The sequence below is a fragment of the Oryctolagus cuniculus genome, chromosome 16, assembly GCF_964237555.1.
Source record: "Oryctolagus cuniculus chromosome 16, mOryCun1.1, whole genome shotgun sequence".
In the NCBI taxonomy this organism is placed as follows: domain Eukaryota; kingdom Metazoa; phylum Chordata; class Mammalia; order Lagomorpha; family Leporidae; genus Oryctolagus; species Oryctolagus cuniculus.
In genome coordinates, this window is record NC_091447.1 from 57,951,998 (window position 1) to 57,974,036 (window position 22,039).

Below are 22,039 nucleotides of genomic sequence, written 5' to 3' on the forward strand. Positions count from 1 at the left end.
ACCACAACACTCGCCCTGGGTGTGTTGTGTTTTTTTTTTTTTTTATTTAAAGAAATTCCTTTTATTTAATTTTTTTTAATGTTGCCCCTTCAGAAACAGGATTTTTATAGAAGATATTTTTTCATGTGATTAGGGAACAGTGCCCTGAAAGTAAGAAGGAAATGTAGTAATTGTTGTCTTCTGGGGTGGGGGAATTATTCTAGGCATAGCCCTTTTGTACCTGCAGTTGTACAGGGTCACATGTGACCAGACCTACCTGCTCCGGTCCCTGGATTATGTGAAGAGAACCCTTCGGAATCTGAATGGTCGCAGGGTCACTTTCCTCTGTGGAGATGCTGGGCCCCTCGCTGTAGGAGCTGTAATTTATCATCAACTCAGAAGTGATTGTGAGTCCCGGGAGTGCATCACAAAGTGAGTTTTTAAAACTACATTTTCTCCAAATTCTCGGTTTTTGCTGTAGAAAGGTAGTCAAAACTAAAATTTTTAGTTCATGAGCTGTTAAAAATAGGCCTCTTCAAGAAGTGAAGAGGTGTATATGTTATCCTTGATTATAACAGTGGGATTGTATGTTGTCTATATGCCCAAGCTCGGATGTGCCTTAATTTATGGGGAATAAATGTATGTCTTTGAGTGGCTCTAATCATTTTTCCTAAGCAATTCTTGGCTGGCTTAGTGCATGAAAATTAGCTCCCATGTCTTAGTTAATCCACTATAGTAACTAAATTAATCTGAGGTTTAACATTGACATACATGGCTGCATATGCTAATGCTAGAAAGTTAGAGAGTATGACCTTTATTACACTCATTTGCTTCTACTGTTGCTCAAAGAGGCAAAAATCAGGACTCACTTCTGGGTCTGCTGTAGCACCTGAGTAAAGCTGGTCAGCTGATGCTTGTTTGAGTACAAAATGACTCAACTAATTCCCAAGCACAGGATTTTTGTTTTTTATAATTTTTTAAAGATTTATTTGAAAGAGTTAGAGATGGAGAGGGAAGCGAAGAGAGAGGTCTTCCATCTGCTGGTTCACTTTCCAGATGGCCACAACTGCTAGCACTTGGCCAGGCTGAAGCCAGAGCCAAAAATTTCCTCTAGTCTCTCACCTCAGTGGCAGGTGCCCAAGTATTTGGGCAACCTTTTTCTTTCCCTGGCCGTTAGTAGGGAGCTAGATCAGAAGTAGAGCAGCCAGAACACAATCTGGTTCCCATGTGGGATGCTGGCATTGCAGGTGGGGGCTTTTCACTGGCCCAGTGGGGTTCTATTTAGATTTTAAATCACTTGCTTCTAATTCTGGATTTACAACAAACTATCTTATATTACATGGATTAGAACAAATACAAAGTAGAAATTCTGAGCAGGAAGTTGTGCTTTATTTTGGTATTTGGGAGAAGAATTAGTAAAGTGGAAGTTTTTGGGGGTTTGAATTTTTTTAATCACAGTTTCAAGTTTAAAGATAAGTAACAGGTAATTCCTAAAATGTCAGAGTGACTCACTTCCCTGGGAAAATGAGATTTTTCTGTTGATTAGACTTCTGCAGCTCCACAGAACTGTTGTCTGCCAGGACTCAGACCTTCCGGATGAGCTGCTTTATGGGCGGGCAGGTTACCTGTACGCCTTGCTGTACCTGAACACGGAGATTGGTCCAGGCACTGTGTGTGAGTCAGCTATTAAAGAGGTACGGTGGGCGTTCTCTTCTCTGCCATTCAAACCGTTTATGGCAAGAGCTGGACTCTGCTTCTAGGTGGGACTGATTTTCAAAGTATCTAATTACAGTTTTTTAATAGCCCCATTTTTCTTTCTAGTAACATTTAAAAAATTATGTTCTTCATCCTTTATTCAGCTGTTTTTCCTGGAACCAAGCAATAGCAACTTGAGAACGTTAGAATGCTTGTTTCTTTCTTTCATGGGATGTCTGTCCTCCTGTATTGTCCCAGGAATGCACTCTCCCTCATGCCAAAGCTAGCTGAGTGCCCCCAGCTCCTAGAAGGGGGAAGGGAGTGGAGAGTGAACAGCTTCCTTCTAAGGGACCCGTCCTAGTTGCCCCTCACTCTGCTCGCAGCCCTTTGCCAGCACTCACCCACTAACTGCGTTCTGCCTTCTGAGCTGGGAATGCGGTGTCCTGCTGGAACACTCAGTCTGCTACTGGATGGTGAGAGGGGTGTGTACCAGAATACACGCATGGCATGTGGTCACAGCAGAGGTGATGTTCTCTAGTCCACCGAGAATCCTCATGCCACAGTAGACCCTCACTTTCTTCGCCTTGCTACAGTGAAGCCAGGTCTCCCAGCTTTCCTGAACTCTGACCCTGTTTTCTGATTTCTGTCTGCCTGCATTTGTGAATAATTTATAGCTGCTAATTGCTGAAAGATGAACTAATCTCTCTCCTCCATGCTCTTTCTCTAGATCTGTCTCTATATTTGGGAATGCTGTTAGTGTTAATTAAACTGGAGCAGAGTGCAGGTAATGTTTTAGATTGATGCTTTCTCATTGTCTCTGTAGGTAGTTGATGCCATCATCGAGTCAGGTAAGGCTTTGTCAAGGGAAGAAAGAAAAGCTGAGCGCTGTCCCCTGTTGTATCAGTGGCACAGGAAGCAGTACCTTGGAGCAGCCCATGGCATGGCTGGAATCTACTACATGTTGATGCAGGTTAGTGGGAAGATCGTGAGATCCTAGTATGAGGACACTTTTGTGGAAACTTTGTGGAAAATGGAATTAAAAGGTAGGTGTAGAGTGGGCATTGGGCCCCACCGTTAAGATGCTTGAATCCCACATCAGAGTACCTGTATTTCATTCTTGGCTTTAGCTTGACTCCAGCTTCCTGCTAATGCACAGACTGGGAGGTGACAGATGATGACTCCAATACTTGGGTCCCTACCATGCATATGAGTGACATAGATGGAGTTCCTAGCACCCAGCTGCTATCAGCCAGTAGTCAGTATGTGCACTTGGAAAGTGAACCAGCAGATGGGAACACTCTTGTCTGTCTGTCTCTCTCTTTCCACCTCTCAAATAAATAAATGAAATTTTTAAAGGTAATTATTTTGATACAAAAATTTTGAAATCCATGTATAGTTTTTTTGGTAATATACATTTTGCATAAACTTTGTGAAAACACCTCATGTAGTAACCACCTAATAATAAATTAGATCAAATATGAAAAATGGAAATGAAACTTAGTGCAAACCAGGCAGGCTGAATTGAAATAAGAACTGGACTTTGAATCATGGACATGTAGACTCTGAGTTCCTGAGAGAACAGCCTTTACACAGTTTTTTGTCAGCTCAACTGTCTGCCACCCACACTTGTTTGTCCTTGTCTTCCTGCTGATTGAAGCAGGAGCTGTTCTAAGGGGACTTCAGGGAGCACAGAGAAGCCTGAGGTGGCAGAGGTTGTGTCACAGGATGCCCCAACTTGCCTGTTTCTAGTGAGGTTATAGCTAGGATCGGGATCTTGTCTCAGGCATCCCTGACACCTGTTACATGGGGTACTGATGACTCTGCCAGGCACTCAGAGGCCCCATGCCAAATACTGCTACATGGCATGGGGTTGCCTTCCCTGCAGTATCTACAACCTCCTTCCTTTTTGCCTTTTTTCAGTATTGGTATTTTGTAAAACCACAAGGCTAGAAAGTCAAAGAACATGGTTTAGAGTTCACAATAGCTGCAGCAGTCAGCCTTGTATCAGCACCCAAAGTGACTGAGAGAAGCTAGGGAGGCTCAGGTTGTGGTGGTATGAGTGCAGAAAGTGGCTGGGCCTGGCAACCAACCTTCTCAGGAGAACCTCCCCTTGGGGCAGCTCCCACTGCTTTTGGGAGGGCCAACCTCCCAAAAGCCATAATTAAATCAAATATCCACCCTCGGGCCAGTGATGTAGGGTAGCCGATAGAGCCACTACTGCAGTGCTGATGTCCCATATGGGCACCGGTTCAAGTCCTGGCTGCTCCACTTCCGATCCAGTTCTCTGCTATCGCCTGGGAGAGCAGTGAAAGATGGCCCAAGTAATTGGGCCCCTGCACCCACGTAGGAAGACAAGGAGGAAGCTCCTAGCTTCAGATCAGTGCAACTCCAGCTGTTGCAGCCAACTGGAGGGTGAGTTAGCAGATGGAAGACCTTTCTTTCTCTCTCTGCCTCTGTGTGTGTGTGTGTGTATGTGTGTGTAATTCTGACTTTCAAATAGATAAATAAATCTTTAAAAAAGAAAAAGTCCACCCTCTTAGTGCTATATAATCAGTTTATGACCTTAAGAATCAAATGTCTGCATCAGTTTGGGAGCAAAATCCTGTTCAAGCCATGTCAATGTTTCTGATTGAAAAGGCCATGTTTTCTTTTAAAAAATTTTTACATTAAACCTCCCCCTCTCCTTTTTTTTTTTTTTTTTGGAACCTACTACATTGTGCCATTATTCAATGAATTGAAATAGGGGAATCACAGCTGCCCAAGACTGATACTCCCTGTTCTGGTGTCAGGTTCTCTGTCACTGTTGCAGAAAGTAAGGCCTGTTTTGTTCCTGCATACAAACTGCAGGGGTACATTTGTTTCCAAAATAACCAGAATTCCATGTCTCATTTAAAAATAGTACAGTCATTCTTAGTAATGAGTAGATTCTGTGTGTCAGTGTTCTCCAGAGAAACAAGACCACTACAGGAGATAGATACACACATACATGTATTACTGTATGTGTGTGGGGACTAGTGCTGTGGTATAGCCGGTAAAGCCATCATCTGCAGTGCCGGCGTCCCATATGGCTGCTCCACTTCTGATTCAGCTCTGTGCTATGGAGAGCAGTAGAAGATGGTCCAAGTGCTTGGGCCTCTGCCACCTGCATAGGAGACCCAGAAGAAGCTCCTGACTGCAAACCATCCCAGCTCTGGCCATTGCGGCCGTTTTGCGGGGTGAACCAGAGGTGGAAGATCTCTTTCTCTGCCTCTGCCTGTGTTTCTCTGTAACTCTGCCTTTCATACTTCATAAATCTTAAAAAATACACAAGACATCCGTGTGTGCATGCATGTGCATGCGTGTTGTCAAAATGTTTATAGAAATCTGTATTCAGAAAGAAACTAAACATAGAATTCAGTTTTGCTCCCACCAAAGAACACTTCTCTTTTCATTGAATTTTCCACAGACTTTTAGGTCCCCTCATGTATATGCACATGTGTTATACAAAAACACACACACAAAGGAGACTTATAGGAATAGGCTCATGCGATATACATGTCAATAATTCCCATCACTTGCCATCCACACTTGGAGACACAGGAAAGCTGGAATTGCCCATCTCATCTAGGTCCAAAGACCTGAGAATGTGGGGAGCCCATGGTGTAGTTCCCGCCCCAGGACAGGAGAATAGGGATGTCCCAGCTCAGTCCCAGTCCTACGGCAGGAGGACATGGATGTCCCAGCTCAAGCTGGCAGCAGAGAGGAACAAACTCTTCCTTTCTCTGCCTTCTGTGGGGCATGAACATCTTCCAAGAACAAGTTCACCTCTCAGGATATCACCCAGCACCTAGGAATGACTGTCTCTCTATTTAACTCCTGCTGGAAGAACTGAACTGGCTCTTAGGATTCAGAAAGTCAGGCTTAGAGGGGACTTGGAGGAGCTTCAACAAATGGCAGCCTGTGGTGAGACTACCCTCTTGCCATAGCCAGTCATGCTCAGCACCTCTGACAGTGGGAGGGGAGGCGGAACTGGAGCCTGGAAGGCTGAATGGTGCTTCAGAGATTACTGTCATACAGATGATGTGAGGGCATTTGAAAAGGCTCAAGGGAAATGGAATTTAAAGGTAATTTGTTTTCATGCAGAAAAAATTTATATCTATGCATAGCTTTTCATAATATGCATTGACCATAACCTTTATTTTATTTTTTTAAGATTTATGTATTTATTTGAAGCACAGAGTTAGAAGGAGAAACAGATCTTCATCTGCTGGTTCACCCCCCAAATGGCCACAGCAGCGGGGGCTAGACTAGGCCAAAGTCAGCCTAGTTACACAGGATCCCACATGGGCACCAGTTTGTGTCCCAGATGCTCCACTTCAGTTTGGCTCCCTGCTAATGGCCTGGGAAAGCAGAAGGTGCTTGGGCCCCTGCATCCACATGGGAGATCCAGATGAATCTCCCGGCTTTACCTAACCCAGTCCTGGCCATTGCAGCCATTTAGGTAGTAAATTAGCAGATAGAAGATAGATACCTCTGTTTCTGTCTCTGTCTCTCCAGCTCTGCCTTTCAAAATTAGTAAGTAAATATTTTTTTAAAATGATGTTTTTGTTTATTCAGGAAAGCATCTGGATTTTCTTTGGCTTTAATAGGATACTATAAATTTTTTTTAAAGATTTATTTATTCATTTGAATGGAGGAGTTACAGAGAGGCAGAGAGAAAAAGAGAGGTCTTCCATCTGCTGGTTCACTCCCTAGATGGCTGCAATGGACAGAGCTGTGCTGATCCAAAGCCAAGAGCCAGGAGCTTCTTCCAGGTCTCCCACCTGGGTGCAGGGGCCCAAGGACTTAGGCCATCTGCTGCTGCTTTCCCAGACCATAGCAGAGAGCTGGATTGGAAGTGGAGCAGCCGGGACTCGAACCGGCGTCCATATGGGATGCTGGCACTGTAGGCAGCAACTTTACCCATTATGCCACAGCACTGGCTCCAAGAATACTATACATTTTAAAGCCGTATCTCAGCTTAGGTACTAAGTGTAGTTTATGGGCATTTGCCACCCAAGTGAAGACTGACTCAAGCCTCAGCTCTGCAGTAATGCAGATTGGGCTTCCTGATTTGTCCTATGAGACATGTAATTGTTTTACCTTGCCATTTAATTGTCACCACTGTTTTTCATGGAACCTGTGCAGTGGATTGAGACTGAATATTTTTGTGTTAAATGCCTCAGAATTATCTCAATTGTGTTTTTGGTCTTAGTCGCAATAGTAAAATGTTAGCACAAGGTTGGTAATGCAGTCTGTTAGGCAGCATTTAATGAGCACTTGTTAGTAGCTGTTATGGCACACAGGTGATTGGGTGAAGGTGTGAGTGTGCAGTGCTGGAGTGCCTTTCACACAGATGCAAACACGGGTGAGGTGATATCCCTGGAATGACAAAGCCAGCCATTAGATGTGGGAGAAATGGGTATGTGGCTTTTCAGGAGATGAGACATAGAGAGGAAACCAAAGAGTAGTACTTATACCAAGTGGAACCATGGTTCATTCAAGATCCAGTTTTGTCACCTTCCCTGCTCTCTCTGCTCCTGCACTGCAGGGCAGTGGTCCTGATTTGTCAAAAACTATGTGTGTTCAATGTGTTACATCACTGATTCATTTTAGGAGATTTCAAAAAGAGTTGAAACCAGACATTGTCTGCTTAGGTCTTAAATAACCAGATCATTGTGATTCTCATTTATTTGTGCTTGGTTCCAGGTAACTGATGCTTTATTTTATTAGTTGTGACATAATAGTTTTAAAAAAACAAGCTTCAGAAAAAACAAGTGATTCATTTTTGTTTACAGCCAGCAGCAAAGGTGGACCAAGAAACCTTAATGGAAATGGTGAAGCCTAGTATTGATTATGTGCGCCACAAAAAATTCCGATCAGGGAACTACCCATCGTCCTTGAGCAATGAGACAGATCGGCTGGTGCACTGGTGCCATGGAGCCCCAGGAGTTGTGCACATGCTGATGCAGGCATACAAGGTCAGTCCTTCAGTTTTTCTCAGACCTAGTTTTTATTGCCAGGTTTTCAGTTTGACTGTGGTGAGATCATCTGATTTTGTACGTTAAAAGTCTTTTAGAATTAATTTTTAACAAAATACGTATAAAGTTTCTTTATTTCACTGTTCATCAACACACCACAGTTAGTACTATATGTGTGTGTGTGTGTGTGTGTGTAAATGTGTTTAACAAGCTTATGTTCAGGTGTAAGAAAGCCTTGGTGACGGATGGATGGTGATGCTCCTCCTAGGGAGTGATGATACTATCCAGCGGACACTGTTATCCAGGTGGCTTATGTTCACATCATCATTTCCTTGCTCCAATAAGCCTTTATTGATGGATTATTCTGAGGACCTTTTAAATTTGAGTTTTAGAATTACTCTGAAATTAGGATTGGAGTATACTCACAGTTTTAAATGTCCAGGGTATTACAGGAAAACAAGGCCTTCACTTACCAATTCTGGTAGGTTCTAGGTGTATTTGAGTGCAGTGTTAAGAATGCTGTTGGTTTCTTTTCTGAACCAATATTTATATGTAAGTAAAAACAGAATGCTTCTGGGGCAGTTTTATTTTCCATTTAATGTGTCTTTATGTGTAATGGGTGATGCTGGGTGAAAGTACACAACACACCTACAGTCATTGCTGTGTTCAGCCCAGGATTTTAGCAATCTCTTTATTTTGGAGAAATATATGGAACTAATAGAACAGAATTCCTTTTTCTTTCATGAAAATAACAAAAGGATGGAACCTGAATCAGTTCTATTTTCCCATTATGACTAACTACAATAAATTCATTAGAAAAATTATAGAAAATAATGTCTCCTGACTTAGGCCCCAGAATTGTTTATTCCTCAGCAGATACCAATAATACTTAAATAAGATAAAAGATATGAGCCTTCAAGAAAATAAGTTATGGTATTTGCAAGAGAAATGAAATGAACTACTTTTAACCAGAAGAATTTAATTTTTAACTCGAGACACAGTTCTCCCATTCCTAGGGTGTTAGATAGAGCAATCCTTGTATCATCATTACCAGTGTCCAACAAGCAGAAAGGTGACAACACAGAGACCCCTGGATCTTCCACACAGAGGAGCAGCTGCTAGGAAGGGGAGCCTCTATTGGCCAGACTCCATTTTACATTAAAGAGGCTCAGCTTGTTGCAGCTGGGGTGCTCCTGGCCTGACCATCTCGGCTGTTGGGGGTGCTTTCCCACTGCCTTCCACACCTGTGCCATGACTTCCTAGGGGCGCTTTCCTCCTGGGCGGTTTCATTCCAGTTGACTCTGCTAATAGAGCCCCTGCTCTTTACACCACGGCTGGGTATGTGGGGAGTGGAGCCAGCATCACAGTGCCCTTCTACCCATGGGCCTTCCATGGCCTGGACCAGCTTCAGAACACCCTCTGGACACCTCTCCCTGCCCTGCTGATTACAAAACGGAAGTGTCATGTGGAAAGCACAGAGCAGAGGAGGTCAAGATCCCATATATAGTCACTCAAACTTAGTTTTGTTCTCTGCATTAACATGAGGTAAGAGAGGAATGTCACAGCCTTCCAGGGCAGGAAGGCAGCAGTGGTGATTTAAGAAAGCACATAAAATACAGGTTTATAGTCAGACTGATAGTGTGTCTTCATAGTGTGAATTTCAGAAAATAAATTTAGACTAAGCCTTCCTGCCTTCTGCACAGCTGTCACTGAATGGACAGTGGCATTTGCATTTGACCAAGGCAGGGGCAGGGGCAGCCCTGGGGAACCTTTAGGCTGTATTTTCTTTCCAGTCACCGTGGCTTAAGTTAGGAGGGCCTGTGTTCATTGATGCTGTCTCTTAAAACTAGGCAGGAAGTGTTTTAAGTTTTATGTGTGATCAGTTTCCCATGCTGGCATATAAAGTCCAGTTCTTCAGCTGTGATTATGATGGCATAGTTTCCGAGTATTTGAAAAAAAATTGATGTGTTTCACAAATAAAACAGTTGACTCTAGATTCATAAAATTTTCTTTCTGTCCCTATAGATGCTAATCCTGTTTTGATATTTAACTAGGAAACATGCTTCTGTAAATGAAAGTGTACTTTAGATGGTCTTGTTCTGTGTTGCCTTGGGGATTTTGTTAATTGTGAGTGATTTTCTACCAAATTACATTTTCAGACCCCATAGGTGGAAGCAGTTTTGATGAAAACCTGCAGTCAGCTCTTGATTATCTGACAGTAAATAACAGGTAATGGTAGCAAATTCTACCTTCTCATCTCACATTTGGAGCTCTAGAGCCTTGGCAATTTTTGTGGGTTCAGGTACTGAATGTATACAAATGGCCACACTGCTTAAAGGAGATTGTTTACAGAGGTCAACATGATGCCTGAGAAAACCACATGCAGGTCTTACCACAGTGATACTTGGCAGTTCATGGATTCTGTACCAGATGGGCGAATAGCAGCCTGTCCTTCAGGTCCCTTTCTCTTCACTCTGAAGACTACCCTCGGAATGCTCCCTCTCTCGGAGGAGCAGCAGCCAGTGCTTAAGTCAGAATGTTTTCATGTAAATGATGCTCCAATTTTGCATATAACTGATTTGAAACATTGGGATGTCTTTCTCTGGGTGTGTATCAGAATTACTTAAAGAGGTCTTTGCAAACTTTATTTCCATCTTTCTCAAGATTTTGTAATGTCCTAATTTTAAGCATCACTTATATAAGTATACCACAGTTTATCAGTTTCCATTATGAGTAAGTTGTTAAAACATTCTTGTCTGGGTCTTTCTGTGAACATATGTTCTCATTTTTGGGGGGGTTAAGACTTAGAAACTGCTGCTCATGTATTTTTAAATTATCCTTAAGATTTTCTTTTGACCCATGGGATAAGTGTGTTGTGTATTTTCCAAGTGTTTGAGTTTTCTAGATATTTTTATTGATTGCTGGTTTTTAGTCCATTGTTGTCAGAGAACAAGCCCTGTGTGATTTGAGTCATTCAGGGTCTGAGTAGACTCATTGTGTGTTCCAGCCTGTGTCAGGGTGAGTGTGCCAAGTGCACCTCTGTGTTCTGTGAATGTGTCAAGTAGGGTGGTTGGAGGAGTTGCTCTCATGCTGTTTGACGGGCTCAGCACTCTCTGGGACTGTGGTTTGCACAGTTCCTGCTGTGAGGATCCAAGTCAGTGTTGGGCAGAGTGGCCTTGGCCCTGTTCCCAAGAAGTTTTGTTGACAGAATCATGCCGGATGGCTTGTAGTCTGCTGACCCCCACTCTCTGACCTTCTACATTTGGTCTCCTATTATAATCTCCCATATGTTAGTGTGGCTTATTTATTTCTTCTCTTCGATTTTATTGGCTTTTGGTTCCTGCACTTTGAGGCTCTGTTACCAGGCATATTTTTAAACCAGCGTACGTCAGAGCATTTTGGGGAATGACTATTATAACAAAACATGGGATTCTAAACATTTTTTGCACCAAAATAAAATCTTTTAATTCAATTTTTCTGTGAACTTTTATGATTATATCTTCCTAATTAATTGGTTCTTTTGTCATTATGAAATGTCTCTTGTCTCAGGGGATAGTCTCAAGATAGTCAAGACAATGTTTTTGTATTGAAGTCTACTTTGGAAACTTTTTCATTTTTCAAAGTAGACTTTAGAATTACTTTTGCATAGGGGCCATTGCAGTACAACGGATCAAGTCACTGCTTATGACACCAGCATCCCTTGTGAGAGAGCTTGTTCAAGTCTCATCTCTTCCACTTCCAATCCAGCTTCCTGTTAATACACCTGGGAAGGCTGTGAATGATGGCCAAAGCGCTTGGATCCCTCCCTCCCATGTGGAAGACTCGGATAGTTCCTGGTCCTGGGCTTCAGTGTAGCCCTGTCCCAGCCATTGAAGCCATTTGAGGAGTGAACAAACAGATGGAAGATCTGCGTCTCTGTCTCCCTCCCTCTCTCTCTGATGCTTTGCATTTCAAATAAACAAATTTAAAAAGTAAATTACAGCCAATCCAGCATTTTATCATTATGGTTTACATGACGTATCTTTACCCTCTTTTTGCTTTCAACTTTTCTGAGCTTTATACTTAAAATGTGTCTCTTCAAAGTGGGGACTTTAGTTTCATACATTTTAGAATTCTCAGCTTTGCCATTGGAATGTTTAAGTTCATGTGTGTTTACTGATACGGTTAGAGTTAGCTTTGCCATATTTTCATGTGGTTTCTTCAGTTATAACCTGTTCCCCATCCCCCTCATTTTTTCCTTTCCTGCTTTTTCTCAGAGTGGGAGGAGAGTTCAGGTGGGTATTTTTCAGAATTTGATTTTCATTTCTCTGTTGACTCTATAGCTCTTTTTTACTGGTTGCTGTAGGGCCTGCGTATCCTTCCCTGACTTCTCACATCATCCACCTCACATCAGCTTATGATTGTATTCCTCCCATTTGACTGTAAAATGTGTTACTATAACTATTACCTCCAGTGGCACATTATCATTTCTTCTTTAAATAATCCTGAGTATTTTAAAGAAATAAAGATATATAAGGCACTTTGATATTTACAAATATGTTTCTTATTTTCAGTGCTCACACCCACCCCCCGAGATCCCAGCTTCTGTTTGGTATTATTCTGTTCTGTCTGGTACAGTTCTGTTCTATCCAGTATGATTCTGTTTACTTCTGATCCAGCTTCCTGCTAACGTACCTAGGAGGCAGCAGATGATGGTTGATGTCCTTGGGTCTCAGTCCCCAAGTGAGAGACCTAGATGGAGTTCCTGGCTTCAGCCTGGCCCAGACCTGGCTGTTGTGGGGAGATCTCTTTATCTGTCTTTCAAGTAAATCAGAACTTTAAAGAAAAAGAAAAGAAAGGAGTTTTGTTTCTGTTTGGCAGCCCAGCTCCAAGAACATCTGACCCGTTACCTCTGCCTGCATAGACACTGAACAGAACCCTTCTCAGATGAGGGCTCAGAGCTGCTCAGTGACCACAGCTCCAGTTCACACATCTGGTTCCTTGTCCAAGCTCACTCGTGATAGGATGGAAGGGGTTAAGCAGATGGAAATGACTACCCAGGAAAGGACAGGGAAACAGTAAGTGAGTGTGAGGAGAAAGAAAACCTAAAAGGCATCTGAGAAGGTGAGAAAATCCCCTCCCATCTATCATTTGCCTCCATCCAGGCAGGTGTGCTCTGGATGGCAGAAAGTTTTGTACAGCTTCCTTGTGGTGGATTCTGACAGATACCACAGCCTTGGTAGGGCGTGGTGCTCAGGGTCCTATCAGTGTGTGGGTCAGCGCAGGAGATGGGGTTGTCTTGTCCTAGCAACAGGACATCGTGGAATCCTCAGTCCACGGGTTGTCTTCCACTGGAGCAGCTTAGAGCTGCAGCAGGTATGCCCTCTGCAACACTGAATGGTTTATTTGTGACCAAACGTCTTGCCAAAGAGTGTGGCAGGGTTTTCATTGTCCAAAGTGGATTTTAGAATTACTTTTGCACAGGGCAGAGTGCTAATGTAAGACATGGCTACTCCACTCCCATCTAGCATCCTGCTAATGGACCTGGGAGACAGCAGATGTTGGCCTGGATGTTGGGTCCCTGCCACCCACGAGGAAGACCAGAACAGAGTTCCTGGTTCCTGGCTTTGGCCTGGTCCATATCTGGATGTTGTGGCCATTTAGGAAGTGAAGCAGCAGGTGGAAGATACCTGTCTCTCCTCGCTCTAACTCTTGCTTTTCAAATAAATAAACTTTTTTTTTTAAAAGATGTATTTATTTATTTGAAAGAATTACAGAGAGAAAGAGAAAGAGAAAGATCTTCCATCCGGTGGTTCACTCTCCAAGTAGCAGCAAGGGCCAGAGCTGGGCCAGGCTGAAGCCAGGAACCAGGAGCTTCTTCTGGGTCTTCCACATGGCTGCAAGGTCCCAAACATTCCCATTGTTTTTCCCAGCCTGTTAGCAGAGAACTGGACCAGAAGTGGAGCAGCTCTGTCTTGAACTGGCACCCATATGGAATACCAGCATGACAGGCAGCAGCTTTACCTGCTACGCCACAACACCAGCCCCAATAAATCTTTTTTTGTTTGTTTGTTTTTAATTACATTTGCTCTACAGTGAGGAAGAGGGTAGGAGGCATATACTGGCCAGTTGCAGTCGTAAGGTGCTGTCTGCTACTGCTACAAGGTTTTATTTTTTATCCCCAGAGCCATTTCCATTTCCCTGGTGTAGTACAATTTTCCACCAGAAAGGGAAAGTGCTGTGCTGAGTCTTCTCATTGCCCAGGTCTTTAAGGAGGAGAAGTACTTGAAGGAGGCCATGGACTGCAGTGATGTGATCTGGCAGCGGGGCTTGCTCCGGAAGGGCTATGGGATCTGCCACGGGACTGCTGGAAATGGCTACTGCTTCCTGTCCCTCTACCGCCTCACGCAGGACAAAAAGTACCTCTACCGGGCCTGCAAGGTAAGGGCAGCTTTACCCAGACAACATCTAGACACCCTAGGACATGGCACAGTCGAGGAATACAAGCCCTCTTCCTTCTGTGAACCTATTTCTCCCAATTTTGTGGGTTTGAGGTTCCTGCTTCACAGTCTTGTCCCTGGCCTCAGGGCCACAGCATCTGTATCTGTAAAGTGGTGATAGAGTGGTAAAAATGATTTCTGAAGAACATGAGTTTTGGGGCCAGACTGCCTGGTTATAGTTAGGGGTACCAGTACAGTCTGTGCCTGGAGTTGCACTATGTGGTTAGGGGAGTGTCTGTACCTGGAGTCAGACTGCCTGGTTAGGGTCAAGGTTACTGTCTACTGGGAGACCCTGCCTTAGTAGGGTTCAGCTTATTGGCTATACCTGGTGTTGCTTTATGATGTGGACACATTTCTTTTTAAGAGCTTGGTTCCCTGTTTTGTAAAAGTGGAATAATAAAACCCATCTTGAGGATGGCAGGAGGAGTTAACCTGAGATGCTATGCAGTCATCTGAGTTGTCCCTGTATGGAATCCTGAGTGAGGTCCCAATGTACTTCAGATCAGACCCACCCCCTCCCAGGTTCAGAGCCCTGCAGGCCTCAGCCCAGCCTAGCCCACTCCACAGCAGCCACATTGGGCCCTAAGGAACAGTCCCTGCTGTTTCTTGTCAACCTGCTCTTGCTGTCTCCCTCAGTAGCAGAGCTCTTCTCCCTGAAATTGCACAATAAATCCCTGCCTTTCAGATATTCACTTAACTGAAATTTCAGAGGCTTTTGAGATCTTCCCCATGGGAGGATCACCTAGTCTTTCACTGTGTATTTTTAATGTTTATACAGTACTGTAAGCTCCATGACCTTATTTCTGTGGGTCACTGCCCATTCCTGATACAGAAGGCAGCACCAACTAGAACCTTCTTCCATGTGTGGCGAAAGGGACACAGGGCACGTGTAGGGCTTTGTTCCTACATGCACTTCACAGATTGCAACTGCCCTCCCACACACAGAGAAGGAAAGTAGGGTTTATGGGTGAGAGTTGGTGGGTGGCAGCACAGGGCCGGTGCATTCCAAGTGGGGCCATCTGTGTCATGAGGCTTTTCCCCAGCCCAAGCAACATGGCACCCACATACTCAGAGCACACATGGAACACGACAGCCACATGCTATGCAGCAGCAGCAGCACCTGTACTCATAGAGTGGGAGTCAGGATATGGCATCTAGGCCAAGCCCTGAAGGACAGTGAGAGTTAAGGAGGACGAGATACTACAGGATGGTGAAAAACTGATGTGCAGCCCAAGAGGCAGAGGTGGGAGCAGCCAGAGCGGAAGGCTTCATCAGCCTTGATTATATGTAGGTGATTAAGTAAATATTGGGAATTTATGTGGTCTGAGATGGGGGCCAGGAATGCCCTGGCGAGTTGGCGTATGTTCCTGCCACAGAGGCAGGAAACAGGAGCACGACAGGGTTCATGCAGGGGAGTGGTAAGTGCTAAGGTCAGACAGGTAGTCACAGCCACCCTGTGAGTCCTCCCCCTGGGTCCTGCTTGAGACAGAGGAGTCGCTTCATAATCATGCATCCCAGGGATACATGAATACTGAACCAGAGGTGTGCCAGGGGGCAGTTAGATGGCAGTGGTGGGCAGGAGGCCTGGGCTTCACTGTGGCTCAACTCTTGATGCAAGAAATGCCAAGTTACAAAACCAAGGCATCGTTGATGCTGATAAAAAGATCTTCTAGGTGGAACCCACAGAGTTTAGGGCATTGTTTTTATGTGGAGAGGTGGAGGTGTCCATGTATGTCCCTGTTGCCTGGCTCAGAAAGCTAAGTGTGGTCTGAAGCAGCTCCAAGGGTGAACAGATTGGCAGGGTAGAAAGCAGTCAGTTTTGCTTCACAAGTACTGGATTTGCTACTCACTGTGTTCATCACTGAAGACCCCTGGCATACAAATGCCATTGTGGTTTGTGCACCAAAGGATAGTTTATTAGATAATTCTGGAACCTCTAGGGCCCAAGGGACTCCCAGGAAACAGCTGAGAGCTGCAGATCAAGGGTTTTCTAACTGGAGACAGCACCATGCGGTGAGAGTGTGGGCTGGGCGTCACCATTTGGTTAGTACTGGGGATTTCTCAGCTGGTTTGCAGGTGCTGCAGGAACCAGAGGGTATTTACTGGGGATGGAAGAGAATTCTCACTTAAGGGCAGGAGGTAGACACCAGGGTCAAAATGTTCTGCTTCTGGCTTCCCAGTGCTTTGTGTAGTGAGTGCCACCTTATGGGAGGAAGCAGGGCGAGGTAGTGCCTTGGCCATGTCCTGCTGAGAAGGGTGGCTGTGTCCTTCGGTGAAAACCTCATTCCTAAAAAGAAATGTCTGTTTAGTTTGCAGAGTGGTGTCTGGACTACGGAGCACATGGGTGCCGCATTCCTGACAGACCCTACTCCCTCTTTGAAGGTAGGAGGGAGCACAACACTGGGTTTAGGCGTTCGGGTGGAACCATCTCCGTGGATGAGCATGAGCTCTAGTCTTGCTTCACTTTACTGTTTTTCGCTCCTGAGGATGTTTGCCAGGTCATTTTAGGTCTTTGGTGAAGTTTGCAGGCAGGCAGCTCATGCCTTTTGTGGATGTTACATATGTCACATATTAACAGTGATTACCATAACAGGAAGCTTGAATAGTTAAGTATACTTACTATGTAAATCATATAAAGAAATATGAATAATAGCATGTAGGAATATTAATGGTTAGAAATACTACTAATTAGAAAGAACCAAGCAAATATTGAAGGAAGTTATAGAAAGAGCAGCAGTCTGTCAAAGCACTGAGGCCATTCACAGACCCTGGTGCTGGTACAGTAGAGAGGATGTGGTTCAGGAAAGCTGGGTGGAGCCCTCCAGAGAGGCCCCTGATGTTTTGTATTTGTGTGTGACAAAATGTACAGCATCAGCCACAGAATTCAAAAGCAAAGGTTAACTGACATTGGAATAAACTGATTAGAATTTTTGATTATTTAGAGCCACACCTTAAATGAGTAAATACTTGATTTAAAAAAAAATCAACAGGTGAGTGTTGAATTTAATGAAATGGTTACTCTCTTGCTGATGAGATCTTGCGATTTTTCTGTTTTTAGCCCATTAATATTGTAGATGACATTGGTTGATTTCCAGTTAAGCCAGTCTTGTATCTCCACACTTACCTCATCTTTAAATGTTGCAGAATTGCTTTTGCTAATATTTGTTAAAGATTTCTGCATCTGTAGTCATGAAGTTTGTGCTGTCCCTATTTGATTTGGATCTGAATCGGATCCTGAAAATCAGATACCTGAAAAGTGCTCTGTCCTCTTGTTGCCTGGCACACCAGTTGGTGTCACTGGTGAAAGAACTGTTAATCCAATTCAGATGTCTGAATTCTCCAGTAAAACCTGCTAGGCCTGGAGAATTCTTTCTGCAGCTTTTGAGAAACTGTCCATTTCTTCTATGAGGTCCAATTCTTGTGTGTTAAAGCTGGTGTTGTATTCCTCTGCTACCCTTCTGGTGTCTGAACTGTATTTAGTGACATGTCCTGTTTTATTCCTGATATGTGTAATATTTAAAAAAATTTTTATATTTTTTTATTTATTTGAGAGGTAGAGTTACAGACAGTGAGAGGGAGAGAGAGAAAGGTCTTCCACCCATTGGTTCACTCCCCAAATGGCTGCAACGACCAGAGCTTTGCCAGTCCAAAGCCAGGAGCCAGGAGCTTCTTCCGGGTCTCCCACGTGGGTTCAGGGGCCCAAGGACTTGGGCCATCTTCTACTGCTCTCCTAGGCCACAGCAGAGAGCTGGATTGGAAGAGGAGCAGCCGGGACTAGAACCGGTGCCCATATGGGATGCCGGCACTGCACGTGGAGGATTAACCTACTGTGCCACAGCGCCGGCCCCTAAAATCTTATGATCATATGAACAGGATACAGAGCATTTGTTAGGTCTTTTGTGGAATATGTTCTTTTTATTCAGAGAAATCATAGAAAAAATACTTCTCAGATAAAACATTTAGTCCTTTCTGATGTCATAAAAATGCAGTGTATCTGCAGCAGATTTAACAATCGAAACCCAAGTTCATTCAGCTTTGTAAATTCAGGTTTACAATAGTGGGCTAGAGTCTTTCAATGGAGAACTGGCTAAAGGTCATGGAGTTAACAGGTCAACTCTCTGCCCTGTCTCACCACAGTAGGAACCAAACAGGTTCTGTCAGAAGGACCAAGCGATGTCATGCTGAGTCCTGTGTGGTCACTGATGGTGGGGCAGTCTCCTCTAGGAAGAGCCCAGTCCTCTGGATCTGCTGTCCTTCACCCACTTGGGGAAACAGGTCATCTCAGCATGGCATACACTTTTCATAGTATTCATTTTCTGTGAACTTCTTGAAGACCCCTCCCTCACATGCAAGAATTTCAAAAACGTATACACTGAAATAAACTTAAATGTCTTAATCCTATTTCCCACAAATGTCTTGAAGCCTCTTATACAAGCAGAGAGCACTGGTACTATGCCAGCTGGGTACTGTGCAGGTGATTCGCCACTGACTCCTTCCCCACATGTTCACATTCTCCAGAAAGGAAGAAACTGAAACACACTGCCCTTGTGCCCACTCACGAGCTGTCCACACTCTATGTTGCAGGCATGGCTGGCGCTGTTCACTTCCTCTCTGACATCCTGGTGCCAGAGACATCACGGTTTCCAGCATTTGAACTTGGCTGTGCACAGAGGGATGAAAAGGTACAAAAAGACAACTAAAATGCCAGTTGGACCAAAAGCCGCAGACTGCTTAGTGCCTGACACAGACCAGCTGTGAATCCTGGAATGAAAAGCAGCAAACACCTTCATGGTCCCTTTCCTCACAAAGACCTTTGAGTCAGAGCATGACTGACAGAAACCCTACCTGCGTTTTGTGACCGTGTTCCCTCACCCATGTGCAATATGGATTTTCCACTTCCAGACCTGTGTGGTGTCTGCATGTTTCTTGGTGTTTGTGTCTGCAGGTGTAGGTGGTTGTTAGTGCAAAGCCCCTTTGACCCCCATGAGCTTGCAGCTCCCCTCTACCCAGGGGAGTATCTTCCAAATTAACAGAGGTGGTCAGGTCTCTTGTGTCAGAAAGATGAGGCAGGGATGCTTGAGGGAAAGAAACAAGTGGGGTTTGGGAAGTGAACAGTGGGCAGCCTCTCTGCTTGTGCTCACCGTAGTGTTTTTAAGAAGCCCCAGGTGGCACAAGCAGTTTCCAGGACCCTGCTGTCAGCACAGGTTGTAGGAGCTTTGGGTAAAGGCCCCTTGCAGCCCAAGGCTGTCTTGGGAAGAATTCAGGCCCTGGAGAGTGATGTCAGGGGAAGCCTACTGAGCATGGCCATCTTGGACACTTGCCAGGCACAGACTCCAATTATTCAACATACTCTTGTGTCAACACCATAACTTACGGATACTGGGAGAGAGAATGCAGTCCATAGCATGATGAGCTGACTCTCAGCTAGACCCAGGGCTCTGCCATTAGCACATTTCAAAATGTGGGGAGTCATCAAAGCACAGACTTGGGATGAACACAGTTCCTACTTCATGTCCACTTTGGGGTGGAATAAATCAGAAGTCTGGTTTGCATTACGTATGGGATACAGTGTTCTAACCAAAAAAATGACAGTATTAGTTGTATGACATTTTTCTGTCTCATAAAATGTGCACTGATTTGTCTTTAGAAGGATACTGTCTCAACCCTTATCAGCCCGGGAGTTTTCCCAGGGGTAGGAAACATCCAGCCTGCAGGCCGTATAAGAACCATGAAATCATTTGGTTTGGCTCTGCCAAAGCAAGTGCAGACAGAACTCAAAATTCAGTAAATCTGTATAGCAGGCTAATTTTTAAGTTGTTAATTTTGTGTGACCCATGAATGATACTATAAATATTCAGATGGCGCTTGGCAGAAAAAAGGTTTCCCAACCCTGGAACCCTTAACCACCCTGGACACCCCTTTCATAAAGGAGAAAGAAGAGCATCGATCTGAAGAAACCCTTGATGCATTTGCAGCCTTTTGATACTTCTGACCCTTCCTGGTGGTGCTGGCATGCTGAATACATGACCTGCTACTTTTGAACCTGTGCCTCTCTCCATTTTTTTGCTCCTGTGTGAGGCAGGTGGTTTCCATGTGTGCAGATCCTTGCAGTTTTATTTGGGCTGTGCTTTTTGGGGTCCAGCTCCTGTAGTCCTAAAGGCACGACATGGGCCACGTACAGGCTGAGCCATCCTCAGAGCAACACTGTGCCCATCATACTCACCCTCTTCACTGGAAATGGTATGTTCGTTTCTGAGGGACGCTGGTGGCCACCTCGGGCCTCTGTAGCACAATCCTTCTCAGTGAGGAGGAGGAAGCTCACAGATGTATCACTGGCCAGGATGGACTTCAAGGTCCACTCACATACATCTTAAAATAGTTTGACTAGCCTGCTGTGGGAAAGATAAGATACCTGTGGAGTAATATCTTGGAGAGAGTTTTGTTTTTCCTGCGGATGTACTTTTTAAAAGCCATTCATCCACCAGAGGTAACAGGGTGTGTGGGTCGTGGCTTTGCTTTAACCACTTCCTTGTGTGCTGTATGGGCTGCTATTGGCACGTTCACCTTGGTCCCTGGACATCACAGAACGGGATTTACAGATGCCCCTTGGTCGTTGTAGGCATCTGAAGTCAGATATCTCATGTTCATTTCTTGGATTTGTTCCAGTCTACCGTGGTGCTCTCCAGAATGTGTCTAAATCTTAAAATACATGTGTTCACAATGCAATTAAAATCTGAGGGCAAAAAGTTGACATCCACAAAATGTGTGTGGGGTTCTTTGGTTTTGTTAATAAATAAATAAAAGGCAGTCTGTTGTGACAACCTTTGGTATCTTCGTTTGTTCTCACGTCTGTTGAGAACAATAGGGGCATCTGCGCCGGTCCTGACCACTGGGTTCATTGCTGAAATGCCACAGTTACTCATTCTTGTGCATTCTACCAAGACCTCCCAAACTCTGGCTCATGATGTTGAGGTTGCTGACCACTTTCCCACATAAGAGAATGATGGGCTGGGGTGGCTGTTCATGGGAGCAGCTCAGTGCCACGTGGTCTCAGCAGTGGTGGTACTTCTGGATGGCACTGAGCTCCTCCTCTACACCACACGCAGCCAAGCGTGTGACTGGGCATTTGCCTCACCACCCCAGGGGCCCTGCATCCATTCCTTCCAGTGGATGCCACTTTTAACTGAGAAACACAGTTTTGTATTATTGCTTCATCTGTTAAATTCACAAAAACAGTAATCCAAGCGAAAGCCCAGGTTCCTTTCCTCCTCATGTTTACAAACTTCTAGGGCCCCACCTTTCCTAAGCCTCAAAGTCTGTAGGAGGCAGGAGGTAGAGTAGGGGTGGGTGTTGGCCTGAGGAGGAGCAGACGAGTCACATGCGTGGATATGGTTCCTACTCTTCCTCAGAGCTTCAAGCCTCCTGGACTAACAGGCGTGTGGTGGGGTTAGCAATACCCTGTCGGCAAGCTGTTCTGTGGGATGTGGAATCAAGTTAAGTGCTGACAGAGACCCCTCCTGGTGGAAAATGCCAACTGCAGGTCTGAATTTATTGCTGTGGCATATTCTTGGTGAGAGCAAATTGCCAATCAGTTGGACTTGTGCTCTGGTCCTGCAGCCTGTCGTGGCCTTCCTGGTGCAGGCAGCTGAGCTGCAGGTGGTGGTGGTCCCAGCTGCTCAGCATTCAGCCCACTCTGCAACGGTACTCCTTGTCTCTATCAGAACAAGCTGTGGGCTCCTTTTGGGGCAAGCTTTGCCAATACTCTGGCTCCATGGACCACAGCTAGATCACTGAAGCACCAGTGACCTCAGATGGTCCAGTGTGCCTCACAAATACTGCTGCCCCATTTCCTGCCCCATCTGGAGATAGGAAGCTTGAGTCCTTCAT

At 44.7% G+C, this 22,039-nt stretch overlaps 1 protein-coding gene across 3 annotated transcripts in view; it reads left to right on the forward strand.

Moving 5' to 3' along the window:
- Positions 1-20,973, forward strand: part of LANCL2 (LanC like glutathione S-transferase 2) — a 35,811-nt gene extending 14,838 nt beyond the window's left edge. For 2 of the 3 annotated variants that reach the window (XM_008261841.4, XM_008261840.4), the window contains exons 3-9: positions 204-411; positions 1,526-1,673; positions 2,498-2,644; positions 7,491-7,673; positions 13,917-14,093; positions 16,462-16,534; positions 18,737-20,973. In XM_008261841.4, coding sequence (XP_008260063.1) covers positions 204-411; positions 1,526-1,673; positions 2,498-2,644; positions 7,491-7,673; positions 13,917-14,093; positions 16,462-16,534; positions 18,737-18,852 — 1,052 coding nt within the window. In that variant the 3' untranslated portion in view covers positions 18,853-20,973. Of the gene's footprint in view, positions 1-203; positions 412-1,525; positions 1,674-2,497; positions 2,645-7,490; positions 7,674-11,420; positions 12,256-13,916; positions 14,094-16,461; positions 16,535-18,736 lie in introns of those variants that run through there. The other variant, XM_017344348.3, reaches the window with a different exon arrangement.
- Positions 20,974-22,039: the final 1,066 nt, after the last annotated feature.